Raw genomic sequence first — 20,448 nt, 5'->3', positions numbered from 1 at the left:
AAATTTCAGTTCAGCCCCCACTTCCTTCACAGATCCCCAAACTGTGACCCACAGTCAAGAGCTCGGCTCTGACTCTCCATTGACTTGCACACGCAGAAGCAGGTGCTTGGATTTTCTCCCGCTAAAACTTAGAAGCATAAAAGCAGAGCTTAGGCTGTGGTGGAAATGAAGATAAAGCTCCCTTCTGTCATCTGGAACTTGTTTTTTTGCGTGTGTTTTTTGTGCAAAGTACCACAAACTGACAGGGTCTGGCTATAGACCATCCTAAATCCTGTTAGTTTCTTGGACAGAAATACACATGCCCATTTTGCTTGTTTTAGACACAGTGCTAGCTCTTAATTCTAGCAAGGAAAGTTCTGAAGCAAACAAAACACAAACAGGTGTGCTCTTGCACACATGTTAGGAAAGAACCAGGTCTTCTGATTTGGGGTATGTGTGCTCCCTGGAAGAAAGCTACTCTCATAATTGCTTCATTCTTCCTTTTCTTAACTGTCCAAAGTCGAGAGTCTAATGGCAGACTCATTGTGGTCCTGAGGATACATTCATTCCTAGTTTAGGCCAATTCTCCAGTTAGTTTGACATGATATTATCAAGGCCAAGGGTGCAGAGTCTGATTCTCCACCAAGATCAGTCAACTTTAGGAAGAGAAAACTTTAGAAATGTCTAAGCACTATGCCCACAAGTGCTCACCCTCTTCCTAGTCGGTGCTTACAACACGGAATTAGGAAAGAACCTAGTGCCTCTTGCTAGAGAATCAATTCCATGCGTGCACCTGACAGAGGGCAACACTCATCTTGCCACCTAGTGTATCATCATTCTTCTCCTGCCTCACGATGCCTATATGTATATTACTAGTGGATATTGCTATGGCCCCAGTGTAGGAGTGGTTACCTAAGTCATTTCTGAACCGTTGCTTTTATCGTATCGTCGAACATTAATGGGGGACAAGGAAAGACCAAATGTGACTGAGATTCTAAGATTGTAGTCATTACTACATTGACATAGAGTTGTTCAGAGCTGGTAATAAGTGCCACGGTGGGTGGACTAAATTCTTTCTCTGTTCTATTGCCTTTGGAAACTTTGCCTTCATTAGGAGGGTGGTGAGGATGTTTGCTTTGGTAAACAATTGTGTATGTGTAAGCGCGTATTTTGAAATTTACTATCATTACTAGTAGTCATTTTAGTATGAGTATTTTGCATGGAGTCTCCAGGAGTGAAGGTGGGGAGGGCGGTGTGGGGTGAAAACAGAAAGTATTTCTAACATATGGGGCTTTTAACTCCTAAAGTAGCTTCCTTAAATTTTGATTTTGTCAAGCGCTTTTCAGTTTGTCAGGTTCTTAATCTATTATGCCCATTATGGTCCTCGAGCAGTCATGATGAAGGACCCTAATCATAGCTTCAGTGACTCGTGTGTGGATAATGCTGGAACCTTCCCTACCTTTAAGACGGATGCGACCACAAGAACAGATTGGCTGTCCAGGTTCACTTTGTCCCCAGAATTTAGTTTCTCCTTTAGGACTCTGCATGATTTTATATTGGCTGATTTTCTGAAGATGCCTTCTGTGAGTGGCCCCTTTTGATTAATAAAGGAAAGCATATCCTGTAGGAAGAAAAGGAAAGTATATGGCGTGTCATATCCACAAACCCACAGCACAAGCTTGCCTCCGTTTTGAACGAGCGAGGAAATGTGATGGTACACGGTTTTAGAGCGGGAAGGACGAAAGTCAATCCGGATTGTTTTTTTTTTGTTTTTTTTTTCAGTATCTCTCTCTACATTTTCTACCCAAGTATGGAAGTCTATTTAGGAAATACTCATTTCCCATGTGTTTATTTCTCTTTAAGTGACTGTATACTCCATTCCTATTTCTTCTATTTCCTTCCCTCTCTTAAAATCAGTCTCAAAAACCCTCTTCTCCTTCTCTGATTACACTCCCTTCTCATGAGTCTTTCATTGTCTTTTGCTCTATCTTCATGTCCTCTCCCTGCTGTGTAGAAAGTTAATAACGGCTGCAGTCAGGTAATGCAACGGAGCTGAAGTCTATTATGCTACATATCTATTGTGTGAGCTGGGGCACATGCGTACTATCCTGAGGCTTTTCTGATTCATTTGGGAAGTGCGGAGGTTCATAATCCTAGCTACCGCCTAAATTTGCTGTGATGCAAGGAACTGGGGTAGTAGCTAGCAGGTCACCTGCTAGTGAATATGATACATTCCTTCATATCTAGCAGAACGTGCCCTACATCCAGCACAGTGCTTGCAGAGATACCGAATACTCCCTGAATGTCAACACTGACAACTCAGTCCACCAGTTTGAGATAACACAGGCCAAACTCTGTGGCTTTCGTTTGACATATTCTGTTAGGATTAATGGATTCCTATTTGCCAGAGGATGCGTCCTGATGCTCGTGTCAGGTGTTTGCAGTTGTTAGACTGAGTAGACTCCGCTGAAGGAGACTTGAGACTAGTGTGAGTTCGGAAAGGCAGTGAAGGGAGAGTGGGAAGACAAGGTGGCCTCTCAGAGACTCACAGACACAGAGTCCATTTTGACTGATCTGAACAGGCCTACGTGGGTCTTTGTGGAAACAAGGCACAAGTGGAATGGACCAGAATGCCCTGTCCTGTTGTACGCGCCTCATGACTCTGCAGTACCTAATCAGATTCCATTCTTTTAAATAACAGTAACAGAGCTTCTCAGCCAAAGCCAGGGGCTGTCTAATGACTTCTCCATTTGGGGATAGATTTGGATGAGGACACTTGGCCTCTCCGAGTTTCCCCTCCTCAGGAGCGCTAGAAAAGACCAAAATGAGATGACCTACCAGAACCGGGGTGGGCAGGTTTTCTTTATCACACACATCCATGAGGGAAACTCCAAAGAGCTGTCCTTGCTTTGCAGAAGGTGGGACTCTGCACTGGTTCCCCTGGCAAGTTCTGGAGCCCTTCTGAAAGGCCCAGGTTCCTAAGGCATGCATTTTAACTCTCTTCTGGCCGGAGTCTAAGGAAGAAGTGAGAGTACTAGTAGTCTTAGTTGTTCTTTCATTCGCTTAACCTTCTCTTTTGCTTTTCAATTTTTTTTTTTTTTTTTTTACATTTTATGTATTTTTTGACAGAGAGAGAGAGACAGCGAGAGACGGAACACAAGCAGGGGGACGGGGAGAGGGAGAAGCAGGCTGCCCTCGGAGCAGGGAGCCCAATGCAGGCCTCGATCCCAGGGCCCCTTGATCATGACCTGAGCCGAAGGCAGACGCTTAACGACTGAGCCACCCAGGTGCCCCAGACTCATCTTAAATCCTGATGACTTAAGTTTTCCTAAAGATTTCCTGAAAGCAATGTGGTAAACGTCATAAAACCAAGAAATGTCAAAAATATGGAGGGATTGATGATACGTGTCTCCAGGTTCTGAATGGAATGTCGACCTTCTAAGGTGGACTGCTGCCAGTTAGCTCTGATGAGCTAGGCTCAAATAATACTAGCTCTAGTCTCAGGGACACTTCTCCTAGTCCTCTTAATGGCTTTTTTTTTTTTGAAATTTATTTTACATGCATCAACTTATTTAATGTTTACAACAATTCTAAGATTTAGACAGTATTTTTATCCACATTTTAGAGATGAATAAACAAATACTGAGCTAGAATAACTGGCCAAAGATAATATAGCTGGAAAACAGGGGCACAGGAATTTAGATTCTGGAGAGGTCGTTTGACATCGAGTCAAGTCCTTTTTTCTCAATGATGCCAATTCTTTTCAACCCGTTTCAAAGGGCACTGGAAACCTATGGTGCCTCAAGAGCCCCTGAGCAAAAAGAGGAGGGAGGGGAAGAAAGGCCCCTCACTCTGGCTTCAACCAGAGCACCTCTACTACCCATAGATATATATATTATGCTTATATATTTATATAGTATAAGTATCCAATTATATGTATAACTACATTTATATGTATGATGTTTTATCTCTCTATCTATCTATACATAGATAGATAGATAGATAGATAGATAGATAGATATTTAGCACCCATTTAGAATTTTGTTAGAAAAAATCGCAAACATGGTAGCATACCATGATGATTCCTAATGCCGTTATGATCTACACTAGAAACTTCTTGAAATCAGAGACCTCATCTTATCCTTTCTTTGGTCTCACAACAGTGTAGAAACTCCCTTGACCTGTGAGCCAGCCTTCGGAAGAAGGAGCAGATGGAAATCATTGCCCTGGCGATGCTCTGGGCTCCAGAACAGCGCTGTCTAAGCATCTCCCATGACCCCTGGCAACCTTGCTGTCTGCTTCTCACTAAAGCCAATTAAATTATTCACGGTACCTGCAGCCTTCTCGCTGTTATCAAGACTCATTGAGTTCTCTCCCAAGAGGGAAGTGATGTCTTCTCCGAATATCCTGAGGCAATTTTCAATGAGAAATTGTACAAGAGAAATCTGTAACACAGAAAGATAATAATGGGGTGCTCTTTTTCATAGGGCATAGTTATAAATCACATTTTGTGTATCGACCTTGGACCTAAGAAAATATGTGAAAGACTTCCCAGAAAAATTCAGAGTTGATAAAAATACACAGAAACCAGGGGCGCCTGGGTGGCTCAGTCGGTTAAGCATCTGCCTTCGGCTCAGGTCATGATCCCAGGGTCCTGGGATCCAGCCCTACATCGGGCTCCCTGCTCCGCGGGAAGCCTGCTGCTCCCTCTCCCAATCCCCCTGCTTGTGTTCCCTCTCTCGCTGTGTCTCTCTCTGTCATGTAAATAAATAAAATCATAAAGAAGTGGAAACACAGAAACCAGAGTTCTCTAAGAAATAACTTAGAAAGCGTGATACTTTCCCGTGTACTTTGGGTACAGATTTAAAAATAGTGCTCATCAGTGGGCTAAGGTTATAATGCGTGGCCTAGTTTAATAGCTAACATTTTGGTATCAGTGGCTGCATCTTTAAGACTAGGATAAATTGCAGGGTGCCTCAGTTGAGCATCTGACTCTTGATTTTGGCTCAGCTCACGATCTCATGGTGGTGAGATCAAGCCCCACAGGGAGCCAGCATTGGGCTCTGTGCTCTGTGGGGAATCTGCTTGGGCTTCTCCCTCTCCCTCTCCTTCTGCCCCTGCCCCGCTCACGCTCTCTCTTTCCCTCTCTCAATAAATACACATCAAAAAAAACAAATACATACATACGTACATACATACGTACATACATACATAAAACTAGGATAATTTTCAAAGTAGCCTGCCTTATGAAAGTTGACTTATTTGTTGATTTTAAATTTTGTTTCCAGTTTTATTGAGCCGTAACTGATCTATAACATCTTATTAAAATTTATAAAGTAGGAACAAAAACTTAAGAAAACCGTTTCTTAAATGAAGAAGTATCTTAAAGTTGGGAAGCAGAGATTTTTGTGGGGTCGTGAGGGAAAACCCACAGAGCTGGAGAGAAAACGTATCTGTCTGTCTAACTTCAGTCCCTTCTCATGCATTGCTTTGCCTCCTGCTGGCTCTCTGTGTGAGCTTGGGGAAGACCTGTCATCTTATGAGGATGTTCCGGAATCTTTTACTAGTTGCCGTATGACGTAGCAGAGGTGAAATAGCAGCCGAGTGTTTTTCGAAGTGAGCCACAATGTGCAGAGGAAGGCCAGTGTGTTTGGAGCCATGGGTGCTCATACTGCCCAAGCCACCTAGGAGGTGCCAGTGGTGACCGGAGGAGCTGGGTGTTGTCGCCATCGTGTAGTGAGGAAACCACGGCTTTGCCCAAGGTGACAAGTCCCTGAAGGATGAGGCTGAGAGTTGAACCTTGCCTTGTGAAGCTCCAAGGCCCAGGTCCTTTTCTATTGTATCCCACAACTCTTCTCCGTCTTGTTTAGTCAGTCTAGTGTTTAGTCTCCTGGATGGGGAAGACGTGACTCAACTGCTCCGAGTTTCCCGTTTAACGACACCCCTTCCCAGACCCCACCACAGTAGGATAAAGAACTCTGCCACTCCACAGGGGCCTAATGAGAAGGTGCACTTCACAAAGTTCCATCCATCAGAGTTACTGCTGCACATTTCCGGTTCAAAGTAGGGATTCTACCCCCCGGGGGGACAAAAATGAGAGCTCTCATTACCTTTTTGATGAAGTTGCCTTCCAATTCCAAGCTGCAGGAATTAGGTGGACAAAGAATGCTTGGGGCTATACACACTGATAAATTATAAGCTGTCATCTGATTGGATGAGGAATGTTGCTCAATGTTGTATAACACTCCAAAAAGGTATCGCACGAGAGCGACATTTGCTCTTGGCAGCTGCGCTAAAAGCCTAAGGTCAGAAAAATACACTTTTAAATTCGGCAAGTCACTCCACTTAGGAGGCTGGAAGTACAGAGACAGGGACCAGGATACATCCTTGTATATCTAGTACACAACCCGCTGTAGCAGAGTTCCAGGCATGAATGTATACAAAATTGTTTCACTGAATTCAGTTCCTGAGCCAGATAAAAACTTCTCCGGTTAGGTAAATGTTTGACAGACTATGAAGGGCATACCCCTGGCAGCCGATGCTCTAGCATCTCTCTTGGACCAATGGATTTCGTCTACCAGTTTCATGTATCCAGAAGGTGTAAAACGGCCAAGGATTCCACATTAGTAAGGTCAGGAGATGAACAATAATAGCCCTAAAGCGTGCCTCTATTCTGAAGCTGGCCCCCATGGGTGGGAAGAATTGAAACTCTTGGGCATTGGTCAGGAGTTTAGTGGGCAAAGCTGCAAAACGTAAGCCAATATTTTCCTAATAGTATGTTGGCTGTGTTTTGGAGATGGGACCAGAGGAGAGTCATCGTTGCATCATTACCTCTGGGCTGCAGTTATCTTCTCCTCTTCGCTCCCTTGATCAATAACACCGAGCCATTGGTCATAGAGATCGGATGAAAATATACTTCCTGGGATATTTCTAAGAAAATCCTTATGGAGATAAAGAAATATGTATAGATATTATAGAAAATATGTACTGGAACTATTACAGAGAAAATATGTAGTTAAAAATTTCAGTTCAGCCCCCACTTCCTTCACAGATCCCCAAACTGTGACCCACAGTCAAGAGCTCGGCTCTGACTCTCCATTGACTTGCACACGCAGAAGCAGGTGCTTGGATTTTCTCCCGCTAAAACTTAGAAGCATAAAAGCAGAGCTTAGGCTGTGGTGGAAATGAAGATAAAGCTCCCTTCTGTCATCTGGAACTTGTTTTTTTGCGTGTGTTTTTTTGTGCAAAGTACCACAAACTGACAGGGTCTGGCTATAGACCATCCTAAATCCTGTTAGTTTCTTGGACAGAAATACACATGCCCATTTTGCTTGTTTTAGACACAGTGCTAGCTCCTAATTCTAGCAAGGAAAGTTCTGAAGCAAACAAAACACAAACAGGTGTGCTCTTGCACACATGTTAGGAAAGAACCAGGTCTTCTGATTTGGGGTATGTGTGCTCCCTGGAAGAAAGCTACTCTCATAATTGCTTCATTCTTCCTTTTCTTAACTGTCCAAAAGTCGAGAGTCTAATGGCAGACTCATTGTGGTCCTGAGGATACATTCATTCCTAGTTTAGGCCAATTCTCCAGTTAGTTTGACACGATATTATCAAGGCCAAGGGTGCAGAGTCTGATTCTCCACCAAGATCAGTCAACTTTAGGAAGAGAAAACTTTAGAAATGTCTAAGCACTATGCCCACAAGTGCTCACCCTCTTCCTAGTCGGTGCTTACAACACGGAATTAGGAAAGAACCTAGTGCCTCTTGCTAGAGAATCAATTCCATGCGTGCACCTGACAGAGGGCAACACTCATCTTGCCACCTAGTGTATCATCATTCTTCTCCTGCCTCGCGATGCCTATATGTATATTACTAGTGGATATTGCTATGGCCCCAGTGTAGGAGTGGTTACCTAAGTCATTTCTGAACCGTTGCTTTTATCGTATCGTCGAACATTAATGGGGGACAAGGAAAGACCAAATGTGACTGAGATTCTAAGATTGTAGTCATTACTACATTGACATAGAGTTGTTCAGAGCTGGTAATAAGTGCCACGGTGGGTGGACTAAATTCTTTCTCTGTTCTATTGCCTTTGGAAACTTTGCCTTCATTAGGAGGGTGGTGAGGATGTTTGCTTTGGTAAACAATTGTGTATGTGTAAGCGCGTATTTTGAAATTTACTATCATTACTAGTAGTCATTTTAGTATGAGTATTTTGCATGGAGTCTCCAGGAGTGAAGGTGGGGAGGGCGGTGTGGGGTGAAAACAGAAAGTATTTCTAACATATGGGGCTTTTAACTCCTAAAGTAGCTTCCTTAAATTTTGATTTTGTCAAGCGCTTTTCAGTTTGTCAGGTTCTTAATCTATTATGCCCATTATGGTCCTCGAGCAGTCATGATGAAGGACCCTAATCATAGCTTCAGTGACTCGTGTGTGGATAATGCTGGAACCTTCCCTACCTTTAAGACGGATGCGACCACAAGAACAGATTGGCTGTCCAGGTTCACTTTGTCCCCAGAATTTAGTTTCTCCTTTAGGACTCTGCATGATTTTATATTGGCTGATTTTCTGAAGATGCCTTCTGTGAGTGGCCCCTTTTGATTAATAAAGGAAAGCATATCCTGTAGGAAGAAAAGGAAAGTATATGGCGTGTCATATCCACAAACCCTCAGCACAAGCTTGCCTCCGTTTTGAACGAGCGGGGGAATGTGATGGTACACTGTTTTAGAGCGGGAAGGACGAAAGTCGATCCGGATTTTTTTGTTTTGTTTTTTTTTTCAGTGCCTCTCTCTATATTTTCTACCCAAAAATCCATTTTACAGTCATACACTGAAACATTTTAAACACTTATTTTAATCAGATTTTCCTTTCCATTGAATTTACACTTTTAAATCAAACTTTTCTGCTTCAAGGCTTTTGTGGAATCGCCGTCTGTTTCCTACTTTCCCATTCTTTTCTCATTATTCCCTTACATAGATGCTCTTTCCCCAAGTATGGAAGTCTATTTAGGAAATACTCATTTCCCATGTGTTTATTTCTCTTTAAGTGACTGTATACTCCATTCCTATTTCTTCTATTTCCTTCCCTCTCTTAAAATCAGTCTCAAAAACCCTCTTCTCCTTCTCTGATTACACTCCCTTCTCATGAGTCTTTCATTGTCTTTTGCTCTATCTTCATGTCCTCTCCCTGCTGTGTAGAAAGTCTATAAGGGCTGCAGTCAGGTAATGCAACGGAGCTGAAGTCTATTATGCTACTTATCTATTGTGTGAGCTGGGGCACATGCGTACTATCCTGAGGCTTTTCTGATTCATTTGGGAAGTGCGGAGGTTCATAATCCTAGCTACCGCCTAAATTTGCTGTGATGCAAGGAACTGGGGTAGTAGCTAGCATGTCACCTGCTAGTGAATATGATACATTCCTTCATATCTAGCAGAATGTGCCCTACGTCCAGCACAGTGCTTGCAGAGATACCGAATACTCCGTGAATGTCAACACTGACAATTCAGTCCACCAGTTTGAGATAACACAGGCCAAACTCTGTGGCTTTCGTTTGACATATTCTGTTAGGATTAATGGATTCCTATTTGCCAGAGGATGTGTCCTGATGCTCGTGTCAGGTGTTTGCAGTTGTTAGACTGAGTAGACTCCGCTGAAGGAGACTTGAGACTAGTGTGAGTTCAGAAAGGCAGTGAAGGGAGAGTGGGAAGACAAGGTGGCCTCTCAGAGACTCACAGACACAGAGTCCATTTTGACTGATCTGAACAGGCCTACGTGGGTCTTTGTGGAAACAAGGCACAAGTGGAATGGACCAGAATGCCCTGTCCTGTTGTACGCGCCTCATGACTCTGCAGTACCTAATCAGATTCCATTCTTTTAAATAACAGTAACAGAGCTTCTCAGCCAAAGCCAGGGGCTGTCTAATGACTTCTCCATTTGGGGATAGATTTGGATGAGGACACTTGGCCTCTCCGAGTTTCCCCTCCTCAGGAGCGCTAGAAAAGACCAAAATGAGATGACCTACCAGAACCGGGGTGGGCAGGTTTTCTTTATCACACACATCCATGAGGGAAACTCCAAAGAGCTGTCCTTGCTTTGCAGAAGGTGGGACTCTGCACTGGTTCCCCTGGCAAGTTCTGGAGCCCTTCTGAAAGGCCCAGGTTCCTAAGGCATGCATTTTAACTCTCTTCTGGCCGGAGTCTAAGGAAGAAGTGAGAGTACTAGTAGTCTTAGTTGTTCTTTCATTCGCTTAACCTTCTTTTTTGCTTTTCAATTTTTTTTTTTTTTTTTTACATTTTATGTATTTTTTGACAGAGAGAGAGAGACAGCGAGAGAGGGAACACAAGCAGGGGGACGGGGAGAGGGAGAAGCAGGCTGCCCTCGGAGCAGGGAGCCCAATGCAGGCCTCGATCCCAGGGCCCCTTGATCATGACCTGAGCCGAAGGCAGACGCTTAACGACTGAGCCACCCAGGTGCCCCAGACTCATCTTAAATCCTGATGACTTAAGTTTTCCTAAAGATTTCCTGAAAGCAATGTGGTAAACGTCATAAAACCAAGAAATGTCAAAAATATGGAGGGATTGATGATACATGTCTCCAGGTTCTGAATGGAATGTCGACCTTCTAAGGTGGACTGCTGCCAGTTAGCTCTGATGAGCTAGGCTCAAATAATACTAGCTCTCTAGTCTCAGGGACACTTCTCCTAGTCCTCTTAATGGCTTTTTTTTTTTTGAAATTTATTTTACATGCATCAACTTATTTAATGTTTACAACAATTCTAAGATTTAGACAGTATTTTTATCCACATTTTAGAGCTGAATAAACAAATACTGAGCTAGAATAACTGGCCAAAGATAATATAGCTGGAAAACAGGGGCACAGGAATTTAGATTCTGGAGAGGTCGTTTGACATCGAGTCAAGTCCTTTTTTCTCAATGATGCCAGTTCTTTTCAACCCGTTTCAAAGGGCACTGGAAACCTATGGTGCCTCAAGAGCCCCTGAGAAAAAGAGGAGGGAGGGGAAGAAAGGCCCCTCACTCTGGCTTCAACCAGAGCACCTCTACTACCCATAGATATATATATTATGTTTATATATTTATATAGTATAAGTATCCAGTTATATGTATAAATACAGTTATATGTATGATGTTTTCTCTATCTATCTATACATAGATAGATAGATAGATAGATAGATAGATAGATAGATAGATATTTAGCACCCATTTGGAATTTTGTTAGAAAAAATTCCCAAACACGGTAGCATACCATGTTGAGTCCTAATGCCGTTATGATCTACACTAGAAACTTCTTGAAATGAGAGACCTCATGTTATCCTTTCTTTGGTCTCACAACAGTGTGGAACCTCCCTTGACCTGTGAGCCAGCCTTCGGAAGAAGGAGCAGATGGAAATCATTGCCCTGGCGATGCTCTGGGCTCCAGAACAGCGCTGTCTAAGCATCTCCCATGACCCCTGGCAACCTTGCTGTCTGCTTCTCACTAAAGCCAATTAAATTATTCACGGTACCTGCAGCCTTCTCGCTGTTATCAAGACTCATTGAGTTCTCTCCCAAGAGGGAAGTGATGTCTTCTCCGAATATCCTGAGGCAATTTTCAATGAGAAATTGTACAAGAGAAATCTGTAACACAGAAGATAATAATGGGGTGCTCTTTTTCATAGGGCATAGTTAAAAATCACATTTTGTGTATCGACCTTGGACCTAAGAAAAAATGTGAAAGACTTCCCAGAAAAATTCAGAGTTGATAAAAATACACAGAAACCAGGGGCGCCTGGGTGGCTCAGTCGGAAAAGCATCTGCCTTCGGCTCAGGTCATGATCCCAGGGTCCTGGGATCCAACCCTACATCGGGCTCCCTGCTCCGCGGGAAGCCTGCTGCTCCCTCTCCCAATCCCCCTGCTTGTGTTCTCTCTCTCGCTGTGTCTCTCTCTGTCATGTAAATAAATAAAATCATAAAGAAGTGGAAACATAGAAACCAGAGTTCTCTAAGAAATAACTTAGAAAGCGTGATACTTTCCCGTGTACTTTGGGTACAGATTTTAAAATAGTGCTCATCAGTGGGCTAAGGTTATAATGCGTGGCCTAGTTTAATAGCTAACATTTTGGTATCAGTGGCTGCATCTTTAAGACTAGGATAAATTGCAGGGTGCCTCAGTTGAGCATCTGACTCTTGATTTTGGCTCAGCTCACGATCTCATGGTGGTGAGATCAAGCCCCACAGGGAGCCAGCATTGGGCTCTGTGCTCTGTGGGGAATCTGCTTGGGCTTCTCCCTCTCCCTCTCCTTCTGCCCCTGCCCCGCTCACGCTCTCTCTTTCCCTCTCTCAATAAATACACATCAAAAAAAACAAATACATACATACGTACATACATACGTACATACATACATAAAACTAGGATAATTTTCAAAGTAGCCTGCCTTATGAAAGTTGACTTATTTGTTGATTTTAAATTTTGTTTCCAGTTTTATTGAGCCGTAACTGATCTATAACATCTTATTAAAATTTATAAAGTAGGAACAAAAACTTAAGAAAACCGTTTCTTAAATGAAGAAGTATCTTAAAGTTGGGAAGCAGAGATTTTTGTGGGGTCGTGAGGGAAAACCCACAGAGCTGGAGAGAAAACGTATCTGTCTGTCTAACTTCAGTCCCTTCTCATGCATTGCTTTGCCTCCTGCTGGCTCTCTGTGTGAGCTTGGGGAAGACCTGTCATCTTATGAGGATGTTCCGGAATCTTTTACTAGTTGCCGTATGACGTAGCAGAGGTGAAATAGCAGCCGAGTGTTTTTCGAAGTGAGCCACAATGTGCAGAGGAAGGCCAGTGTGTTTGGAGCCATGGGTGCTCATACTGCCCAAGCCACCTAGGAGGTGCCAGTGGTGACCGGAGGAGCTGGGTGTTGTCGCCATCGTGTGGTGAGGAAACCACGGCTTTGCCCAAGGTGACAAGTCCCTGAAGGACGAGGCTGAGAGTTGAACCTTGCCTTGTGAAGCTCCAAGGCCCAGGTCCTTTTCTATTGTATCCCACAACTCTTCTCCGTCTTGTTTAGTCAGTCTAGTGTTTAGTCTCCTGGATGGGGAAGACGTGACTCAACTGCTCCGAGTTTCCCGTTTAACGACACCCCTTCCCAGACCCCACCACAGTAGGATAAAGAACTCTGCCACTCCACAGGGGCCTAATGAGAAGGTGCACTTCACAAAGTTCCATCCATCAGAGTTACTGCTGCACATTTCCGGTTCAAAGTAGGGATTCTACCCCCCGGGGGGACAAAAATGAGAGCTCTCATTACCTTTTTGATGAAGTTGCCTTCCAATTCCAAGCTGCAGGAATTAGGTGGACAAAGAATGCTTGGGGCTATACACACTGATAAATTATAAGCTGTCATCTGATTGGATGAGGAATGTTGCTCAATGTTGTATAACACTCCAAAAAGGTATCGCACGAGAGCGACATTTGCTCTTGGCAGCTGCGCTAAAAGCCTAAGGTCAGAAAAATACACTTTTAAATTCGGCAAGTCACTCCACTTAGGAGGCTGGAAGTACAGAGACAGGGACCAGGATACATCCTTGTATATCTAGTACACAACCCGCTGTAGCAGAGTTCCAGGCATGAATGTATACAAAATTGTTTCACTGAATTCAGTTCCTGAGCCAGATAAAAACTTCTCCGGTTAGGTAAATGTTTGACAGACTATGAAGGGCATACCCCTGGCAGCCGATGCTCTAGCATCTCTCTTGGACCAATGGATTTCGTCTACCAGTTTCATGTATCCAGAAGGTGTAAAACGGCCAAGGATTCCACATTAGTAAGGTCAGGAGATGAACAATAATAGCCCTAAAGCGTGCCTCTATTCTGAAGCTGGCCCCCATGGGTGGGAAGAATTGAAACTCTTGGGCATTGGTCAGGAGTTTAGTGGGCAAAGCTGCAAAACGTAAGCCAATATTTTCCTAATAGTATGTTGGCTGTGTTTTGGAGATGGGACCAGAGGAGAGTCATCGTTGCATCATTACCTCTGGGCTGCAGTTATCTTCTCCTCTTCGCTCCCTTGATCAATAACACCGAGCCATTGGTCATAGAGATCGGATGAAAATATACTTCCTGGGATATTTCTAAGAAAATCCTTATGGAGATAAAGAAATATGTATAGATATTATAGAAAATATGTACTGGAACTATTACAGAGAAAATATGTAGTTAAAAATTTCAGTTCAGCCCCCACTTCCTTCACAGATCCCCAAACTGTGACCCACAGTCAAGAGCTCGGCTCTGATTCTCCATTGACTTGCACACGCAGAAGCAGGTGCTTGGATTTTCTCCCGCTAAAACTTAGAAGCATAAAAGCAGAGCTTAGGCTGTGGTGGAAATGAAGATAAAGCTCCCTTCTGTCATCTGGAACTTGTTTTTTTGCGTGTGTTTTTTTGTGCAAAGTACCACAAACTGACAGGGTCTGGCTATAGACCATCCTAAATCCTGTTAGTTTCTTGGACAGAAATACACATGCCCATTTTGCTTGTTTTAGACACAGTGCTAGCTCTTAATTCTAGCAAGGAAAGTTCTGAAGCAAACAAAACACAAACAGGTGTGCTCTTGCACACATGTTAGGAAAGAACCAGGTCTTCTGATTTGGGGTATGTGTGCTCCCTGGAAGAAAGCTACTCTCATAATTGCTTCATTCTTCCTTTTCTTAACTGTCCAAAAGTCGAGAGTCTAATGGCAGACTCATTGTGGTCCTGAGGATACATTCATTCCTAGTTTAGGCCAATTCTCCAGTTAGTTTGACACGATATTATCAAGGCCAAGGGTGCAGAGTCTGATTCTCCACCAAGATCAGTCAACTTTAGGAAGAGAAAACTTTAGAAATGTCTAAGCACTATGCCCACAAGTGCTCACCCTCTTCCTAGTCGGTGCTTACAACACGGAATTAGGAAAGAACCTAGTGCCTCTTGCTAGAGAATCAATTCCATGCGTGCACCTGACAGAGGGCAACACTCATCTTGCCACCTAGTGTATCATCATTCTTCTCCTGCCTCGCGATGCCTATATGTATATTACTAGTGGATATTGCTATGGCCCCAGTGTAGGAGTGGTTACCTAAGTCATTTCTGAACCGTTGCTTTTATCGTATCGTCGAACATTAATGGGGGACAAGGAAAGACCAAATGTGACTGAGATTCTAAGATTGTAGTCATTACTACATTGACATAGAGTTGTTCAGAGCTGGTAATAAGTGCCACGGTGGGTGGACTAAATTCTTTCTCTGTTCTATTGCCTTTGGAAACTTTGCCTTCATTAGGAGGGTGGTGAGGATGTTTGCTTTGGTAAACAATTGTGTATGTGTAAGCGCGTATTTTGAAATTTACTATCATTACTAGTAGTCATTTTAGTATGAGTATTTTGCATGGAGTCTCCAGGAGTGAAGGTGGGGAGGGCGGTGTGGGGTGAAAACAGAAAGTATTTCTAACATATGGGGCTTTTAACTCCTAAAGTAGCTTCCTTAAATTTTGATTTTGTCAAGCGCTTTTCAGTTTGTCAGGTTCTTAATCTATTATGCCCATTATGGTCCTCGAGCAGTCATGATGAAGGACCCTAATCATAGCTTCAGTGACTCGTGTGTGGATAATGCTGGAACCTTCCCTACCTTTAAGACGGATGCGACCACAAGAACAGATTGGCTGTCCAGGTTCACTTTGTCCCCAGAATTTAGTTTCTCCTTTAGGACTCTGCATGATTTTATATTGGCTGATTTTCTGAAGATGCCTTCTGTGAGTGGCCCCTTTTGATTAATAAAGGAAAGCATATCCTGTAGGAAGAAAAGGAAAGTATATGGCGTCTCATGTCCACAAACCCACAGCACAAGCTTGCCTCCGTTTTGAACGAGCGGGGGAATGTGATGGTACACTGTTTTAGAGCGGGAAGGACGAAAGTCGATCCGGATTTTTTTGTTTTGTTTTTTTTTTCAGTGCCTCTCTCTATATTTTCTACCCAAAAATCCATTTTACAGTCATACACTGAAACATTTTAAACACTTATTTTAATCAGATTTTCCTTTCCATTGAATTTACACTTTTAAATCAAACTTTTCTGCTTCAAGGCTTTTGTGGAATCGCCGTCTGTTTCCTACTTTCCCATTCTTTTCTCATTATTCCCTTACATAGATGCTCTTTCCCCAAGTATGGAAGTCTATTTAGGAAATACTCATTTCCCATGTGTTTATTTCTCTTTAAGTGACTGTATACTCCATTCCTATTTCTTCTATTTCCTTCCCTCTCTTAAAATCAGTCTCAAAAACCCTCTTCTCCTTCTCTGATTACACTCCCTTCTCATGAGTCTTTCATTGTCTTTTGCTCTATCTTCATGTCCTCTCCCTGCTGTGCAGAAAGTCTATAAGGGCTGCAGTCAGGTAATGCAACAGAGCTGAAGTCTATTATGCTACTTATCTATTGTGTGACCTGGGGCACATGCGTACTGTACTGAGGCTTTTCTGATTCATTTGGGAAGTGCGGAGGTTCATAATCCTAGCTACCGCCTAAATTTGCTGTGATGCAAGGAACTGGGGTAGTAGCTAGCATGTCACCTGCTAGCGAATATGATACATTCCTTCATATCTAGCAGAACGTTCCCTACATCCAGCACAGTGCTTGCAGAGATACCGAATACTCCGTGAATGTCAACACTGACAATTCAGTCCACCAGTTTGAGATAACACAGTCCAAACTCTGTGGCTTTCGTTTGACATATTCTGTTAGGATTAATGGATTCCTATTTGCCAGAGGATGCGTCCTGATGCTCGTGTCAGGTGTTTGCTCTTGTTAGACTGAGTACTCCGCTAAAGGAGACTTGAGACTAGTGTGAGTTCGGAAAGGCAGTGAAGGGAGAGTGGGAAGACGAGGAGGCCTCTCAGAGACTCACAGACACAGAGTCCATTTTGACTGATCTGAACAGGCTTACGTGGGTCTTTGTGGAAACAAGGCACAAGTGGAATGGACCAGAATGCCCTTTCCTGTTGTATGCGCCTCATGACTCTGCAGTACCTAAATCAGATTCCATTCTTTTAAATAACAGTAACAGAGCTTCTCAGCCAAAGCCAGGGGCTGTCTAATGACTTCTCCGTTTGGGGACAGATTTGGATGAGGACACTTGGCCTCTCCGAGTTTCCCCTCCTCAGGAGCGCTAGAAAAGACCAAAATGAGATGACCTACCAGAACCGGGGTGGGCAGGTTTTCTTTATCACACACATCCATGAGGGAAACTCCAAAGAGCTGTCCTGGCTTTGCAGAAGGTGGGACTCTGCACTGGTTCCCCTGGCAAGTTCTGGAGCCCTTCTGAAAGGCCCAGGTTCCTAAGGCATGCATTTTAACTCTCTTCTGGCCGGAGTCTAAGGAAGAAGTGAGAGTACTAGTAGTCTTAGTTGTTCTTTCATTCACTTAACCTTCTTTTTTGCTTTTCAATTTTTTTTTTTTTTTTTACATTTTATGTATTTTTTGACAGAGAGAGACAGCGAGAGAGGGAACACAAGCAGGGGGACGGGGAGAGGGAGAAGCAGGCTGCCCTCGGAGCAGGGAGCCCAATGCAGGCCTCGATCCCAGGGCCCCTTGATCATCACCTGAGCCGAAGGCAGACGCTTAATGACTGAGCCACCCAGGTGCCCCAGACTCATCTTAAATCCTGATGACTTAAATTTTCCTAAAGATTTCCTGAAAGCAATGTGGTAAATGTCATAAAACCACGAAATGTCAAAAATATGGAGGGATTGATGATACGTGTCTCCAGGTTCTGAATGGAAAGTCGACCTTCCAAGGTGGACTGCTGCTAGTTAGCTCTGATGAGCTAGGCTCAAATAATACTAGCTCTAGTCTCAGGGGCACTTCTCCTAGTCCTATTAATGGCTTTTTTTTTTTTTTTTGCAATTTATTTTACATGCATCATCTTATTTAATGTTTACAACAATTCTCAGATTTAGACACTATTTTTATCCACATTTTAGAGATGAATAAACTCATACTGAGCTAGAATCACTGGCCAAAGATAATATAGGTGGAAAACGGGGGCACAGGAATTTAGACTCTGGAGAGGTCGTTTGACATCAAGTCAAGTCCTTTTTTCTCAATGATGCCAGTTCTTTTCAACCCGTTTCAAAGGGCACTGGAAACCTATGGTGCCTCAAGAGCCCCTGAGCAAAAAGAGGAGAGAGGGGAAGAAAGGCCCCTCACTCTGGCTTCAACCAGAGCACCTCTACTACCCATAGATATATATATTATGCTTATATATTTATATAGTATAAGTATCCAATTATATGTATAACTACATTTATATGTATGATGTTTTATCTCTCTATCTATACATAGATAGATAGATAGATAGATAGATAGATAGATAGATAGATATTTAGCACCCATTTAGAATTTTGTTAGAAAAAATCGCAAACATGGTAGCATACCATGATGATTCCTAATGCCGTTATGATCTACACTAGAAACTTCTTGAAATCAGAGACCTCATCTTATCCTTTCTTTGGTCTCACAACAGTGTAGAAACTCCCTTGACCTGTGAGCCAGCCTTCGGAAGAAGGAGCAGATGGAAATCATTGCCCTGGCGATGCTCTGGGCTCCAGAACAGCGCTGTCTAAGCATCTCCCATGACCCCTGGCAACCTTGCTGTCTGCTTCTCACTAAAGCCAATTAAATTATTCACGGTACCTGCAGCCTTCTCGCTGTTATCAAGACTCATTGAGTTCTCTCCCAAGAGGGAAGTGATGTCTTCTCCGAATATCCTGAGGCAATTTTCAATGAGAAATTGTACAAGAGAAATCTGTAACACAGAAAGATAATAATGGGGTGCTCTTTTTCATAGGGCATAGTTATAAATCACATTTTGTGTATCGACCTTGGACCTAAGAAAATATGTGAAAGACTTCCCAGAAAAATTCAGAGTTGATAAAAATACACAGAAACCAGGGGCGCCTGGGTGGCTCAGTCGGTTAAGCATCTGCCTTCGGCTCAGGTCATGATCCCAGGGTCCTGGGATCCAGCCCTACATCGGGCTCCCTGCTCCGCGGGAAGCCTGCTGCTCCCTCTCCCAATCCCCCTGCTTGTGTTCCCTCTCTCGCTGTGTCTCTCTCTGTCATGTAAATAAATAAAATCATAAAGAAGTGGAAACACAGAAACCAGAGTTCTCTAAGAAATAACTTAGAAAGCGTGATACTTTCCCGTGTACTTTGGGTACAGATTTAAAAATAGTGCTCATCAGTGGGCTAAGGTTATAATGCGTGGCCTAGTTTAATAGCTAACATTTTGGTATCAGTGGCTGCATCTTTAAGACTAGGATAAATTGCAGGGTGCCTCAGTTGAGCATCTGACTCTTGATTTTGGCTCAGCTCACGATCTCATGGTGGTGAGATCAAGCCCCACAGGGAGCCAGCATTGGGCTCTGTGCTCTGTGGGGAATCTGCTTGGGCTTCTCCCTCTCCCTCTCCTTCTGCCCCTGCCCCGCTCACGCTCTCTCTTTCCCTCTCTCAATAAATACACATCAAAAAAAACAAATACATACATACGTACATACATACGTACATACATACATAAAACTAGGATAATTTTCAAAGTAGCCTGCCTTATGAAAGTTGACTTATTTGTTGATTTTAAATTTTGTTTCCAGTTTTATTGAGCCGTAACTGATCTATAACATCTTATTAAAATTTATAAAGTAGGAACAAAAACTTAAGAAAACCGTTTCTTAAATGAAGAAGTATCTTAAAGTTGGGAAGCAGAGATTTTTGTGGGGTCGTGAGGGAAAACCCACAGAGCTGGAGAGAAAACGTATCTGTCTGTCTAACTTCAGTCCCTTCTCATGCATTGCTTTGCCTCCTGCTGGCTCTCTGTGTGAGCTTGGGGAAGACCTGTCATCTTATGAGGATGTTCCGGAATCTTTTACTAGTTGCCGTATGACGTAGCAGAGGTGAAATAGCAGCCGAGTGTTTTTCGAAGTGAGCCACAATGTGCAGAGGAAGGCCAGTGTGTTTGGAGCCATGGGTGCTCATACTGCCCAAGCCACCTAGGAGGTGCCAGTGGTGACCGGAGGAGCTGGGTGTTGTCGCCATCGTGTAGTGAGGAAACCACGGCTTTGCCCAAGGTGACAAGTCCCTGAAGGACGAGGCTGAGAGTTGAACCTTGCCTTGTGAAGCTCCAAGGCCCAGGTCCTTTTCTATTGTATCCCACAACTCTTCTCCGTCTTGTTTAGTCAGTCTAGTGTTTAGTCTCCTGGATGGGGAAGACGTGACTCAACTGCTCCGAGTTTCCCGTTTAACGACACCCCTTCCCAGACCCCACCACAGTAGGATAAAGAACTCTGCCACTCCACAGGGGCCTAATGAGAAGGTGCACTTCACAAAGTTCCATCCATCAGAGTTACTGCTGCACATTTCCGGTTCAAAGTAGGGATTCTACCCCCCGGGGGGACAAAAATGAG

General features: G+C 43.5%; 1 protein-coding gene across 1 annotated transcript in view; it reads right to left on the bottom strand.

Moving 5' to 3' along the window:
• LOC114208201 (uncharacterized) overlaps window positions 1-20,448 on the bottom strand; it is a 77,960-nt gene that overhangs the window by 3,869 nt on the left and 53,643 nt on the right. Inside the window, exons 23-35 of the mRNA XM_088021333.1 lie at window positions 18,628-18,795; window positions 17,187-17,351; window positions 15,626-15,787; window positions 13,998-14,107; window positions 13,277-13,466; window positions 11,501-11,612; window positions 10,001-10,176; window positions 8,439-8,600; window positions 6,811-6,920; window positions 6,090-6,279; window positions 4,313-4,424; window positions 2,818-2,993; window positions 1,439-1,600 (exon numbers count right to left, since the gene is read on the bottom strand). Of these exons, the coding sequence (XP_087877459.1) occupies window positions 1,439-1,600; window positions 2,818-2,993; window positions 4,313-4,424; window positions 6,090-6,279; window positions 6,811-6,920; window positions 8,439-8,600; window positions 10,001-10,176; window positions 11,501-11,612; window positions 13,277-13,466; window positions 13,998-14,107; window positions 15,626-15,787; window positions 17,187-17,351; window positions 18,628-18,795 (1,995 nt within the window). The remainder of the gene's footprint in view (window positions 1-1,438; window positions 1,601-2,817; window positions 2,994-4,312; window positions 4,425-6,089; window positions 6,280-6,810; window positions 6,921-8,438; window positions 8,601-10,000; window positions 10,177-11,500; window positions 11,613-13,276; window positions 13,467-13,997; window positions 14,108-15,625; window positions 15,788-17,186; window positions 17,352-18,627; window positions 18,796-20,448) is intronic.

This window comes from Eumetopias jubatus, unplaced genomic scaffold, assembly GCF_037043125.1.
Source record: "Eumetopias jubatus isolate StellerSeaLion01/CBP00866 unplaced genomic scaffold, mEumJub1_p1.0 scaffold_2, whole genome shotgun sequence".
Classification (NCBI taxonomy): domain Eukaryota; kingdom Metazoa; phylum Chordata; class Mammalia; order Carnivora; family Otariidae; genus Eumetopias; species Eumetopias jubatus.
This window is presented reverse-complemented; position numbering and strand designations above follow the sequence as displayed.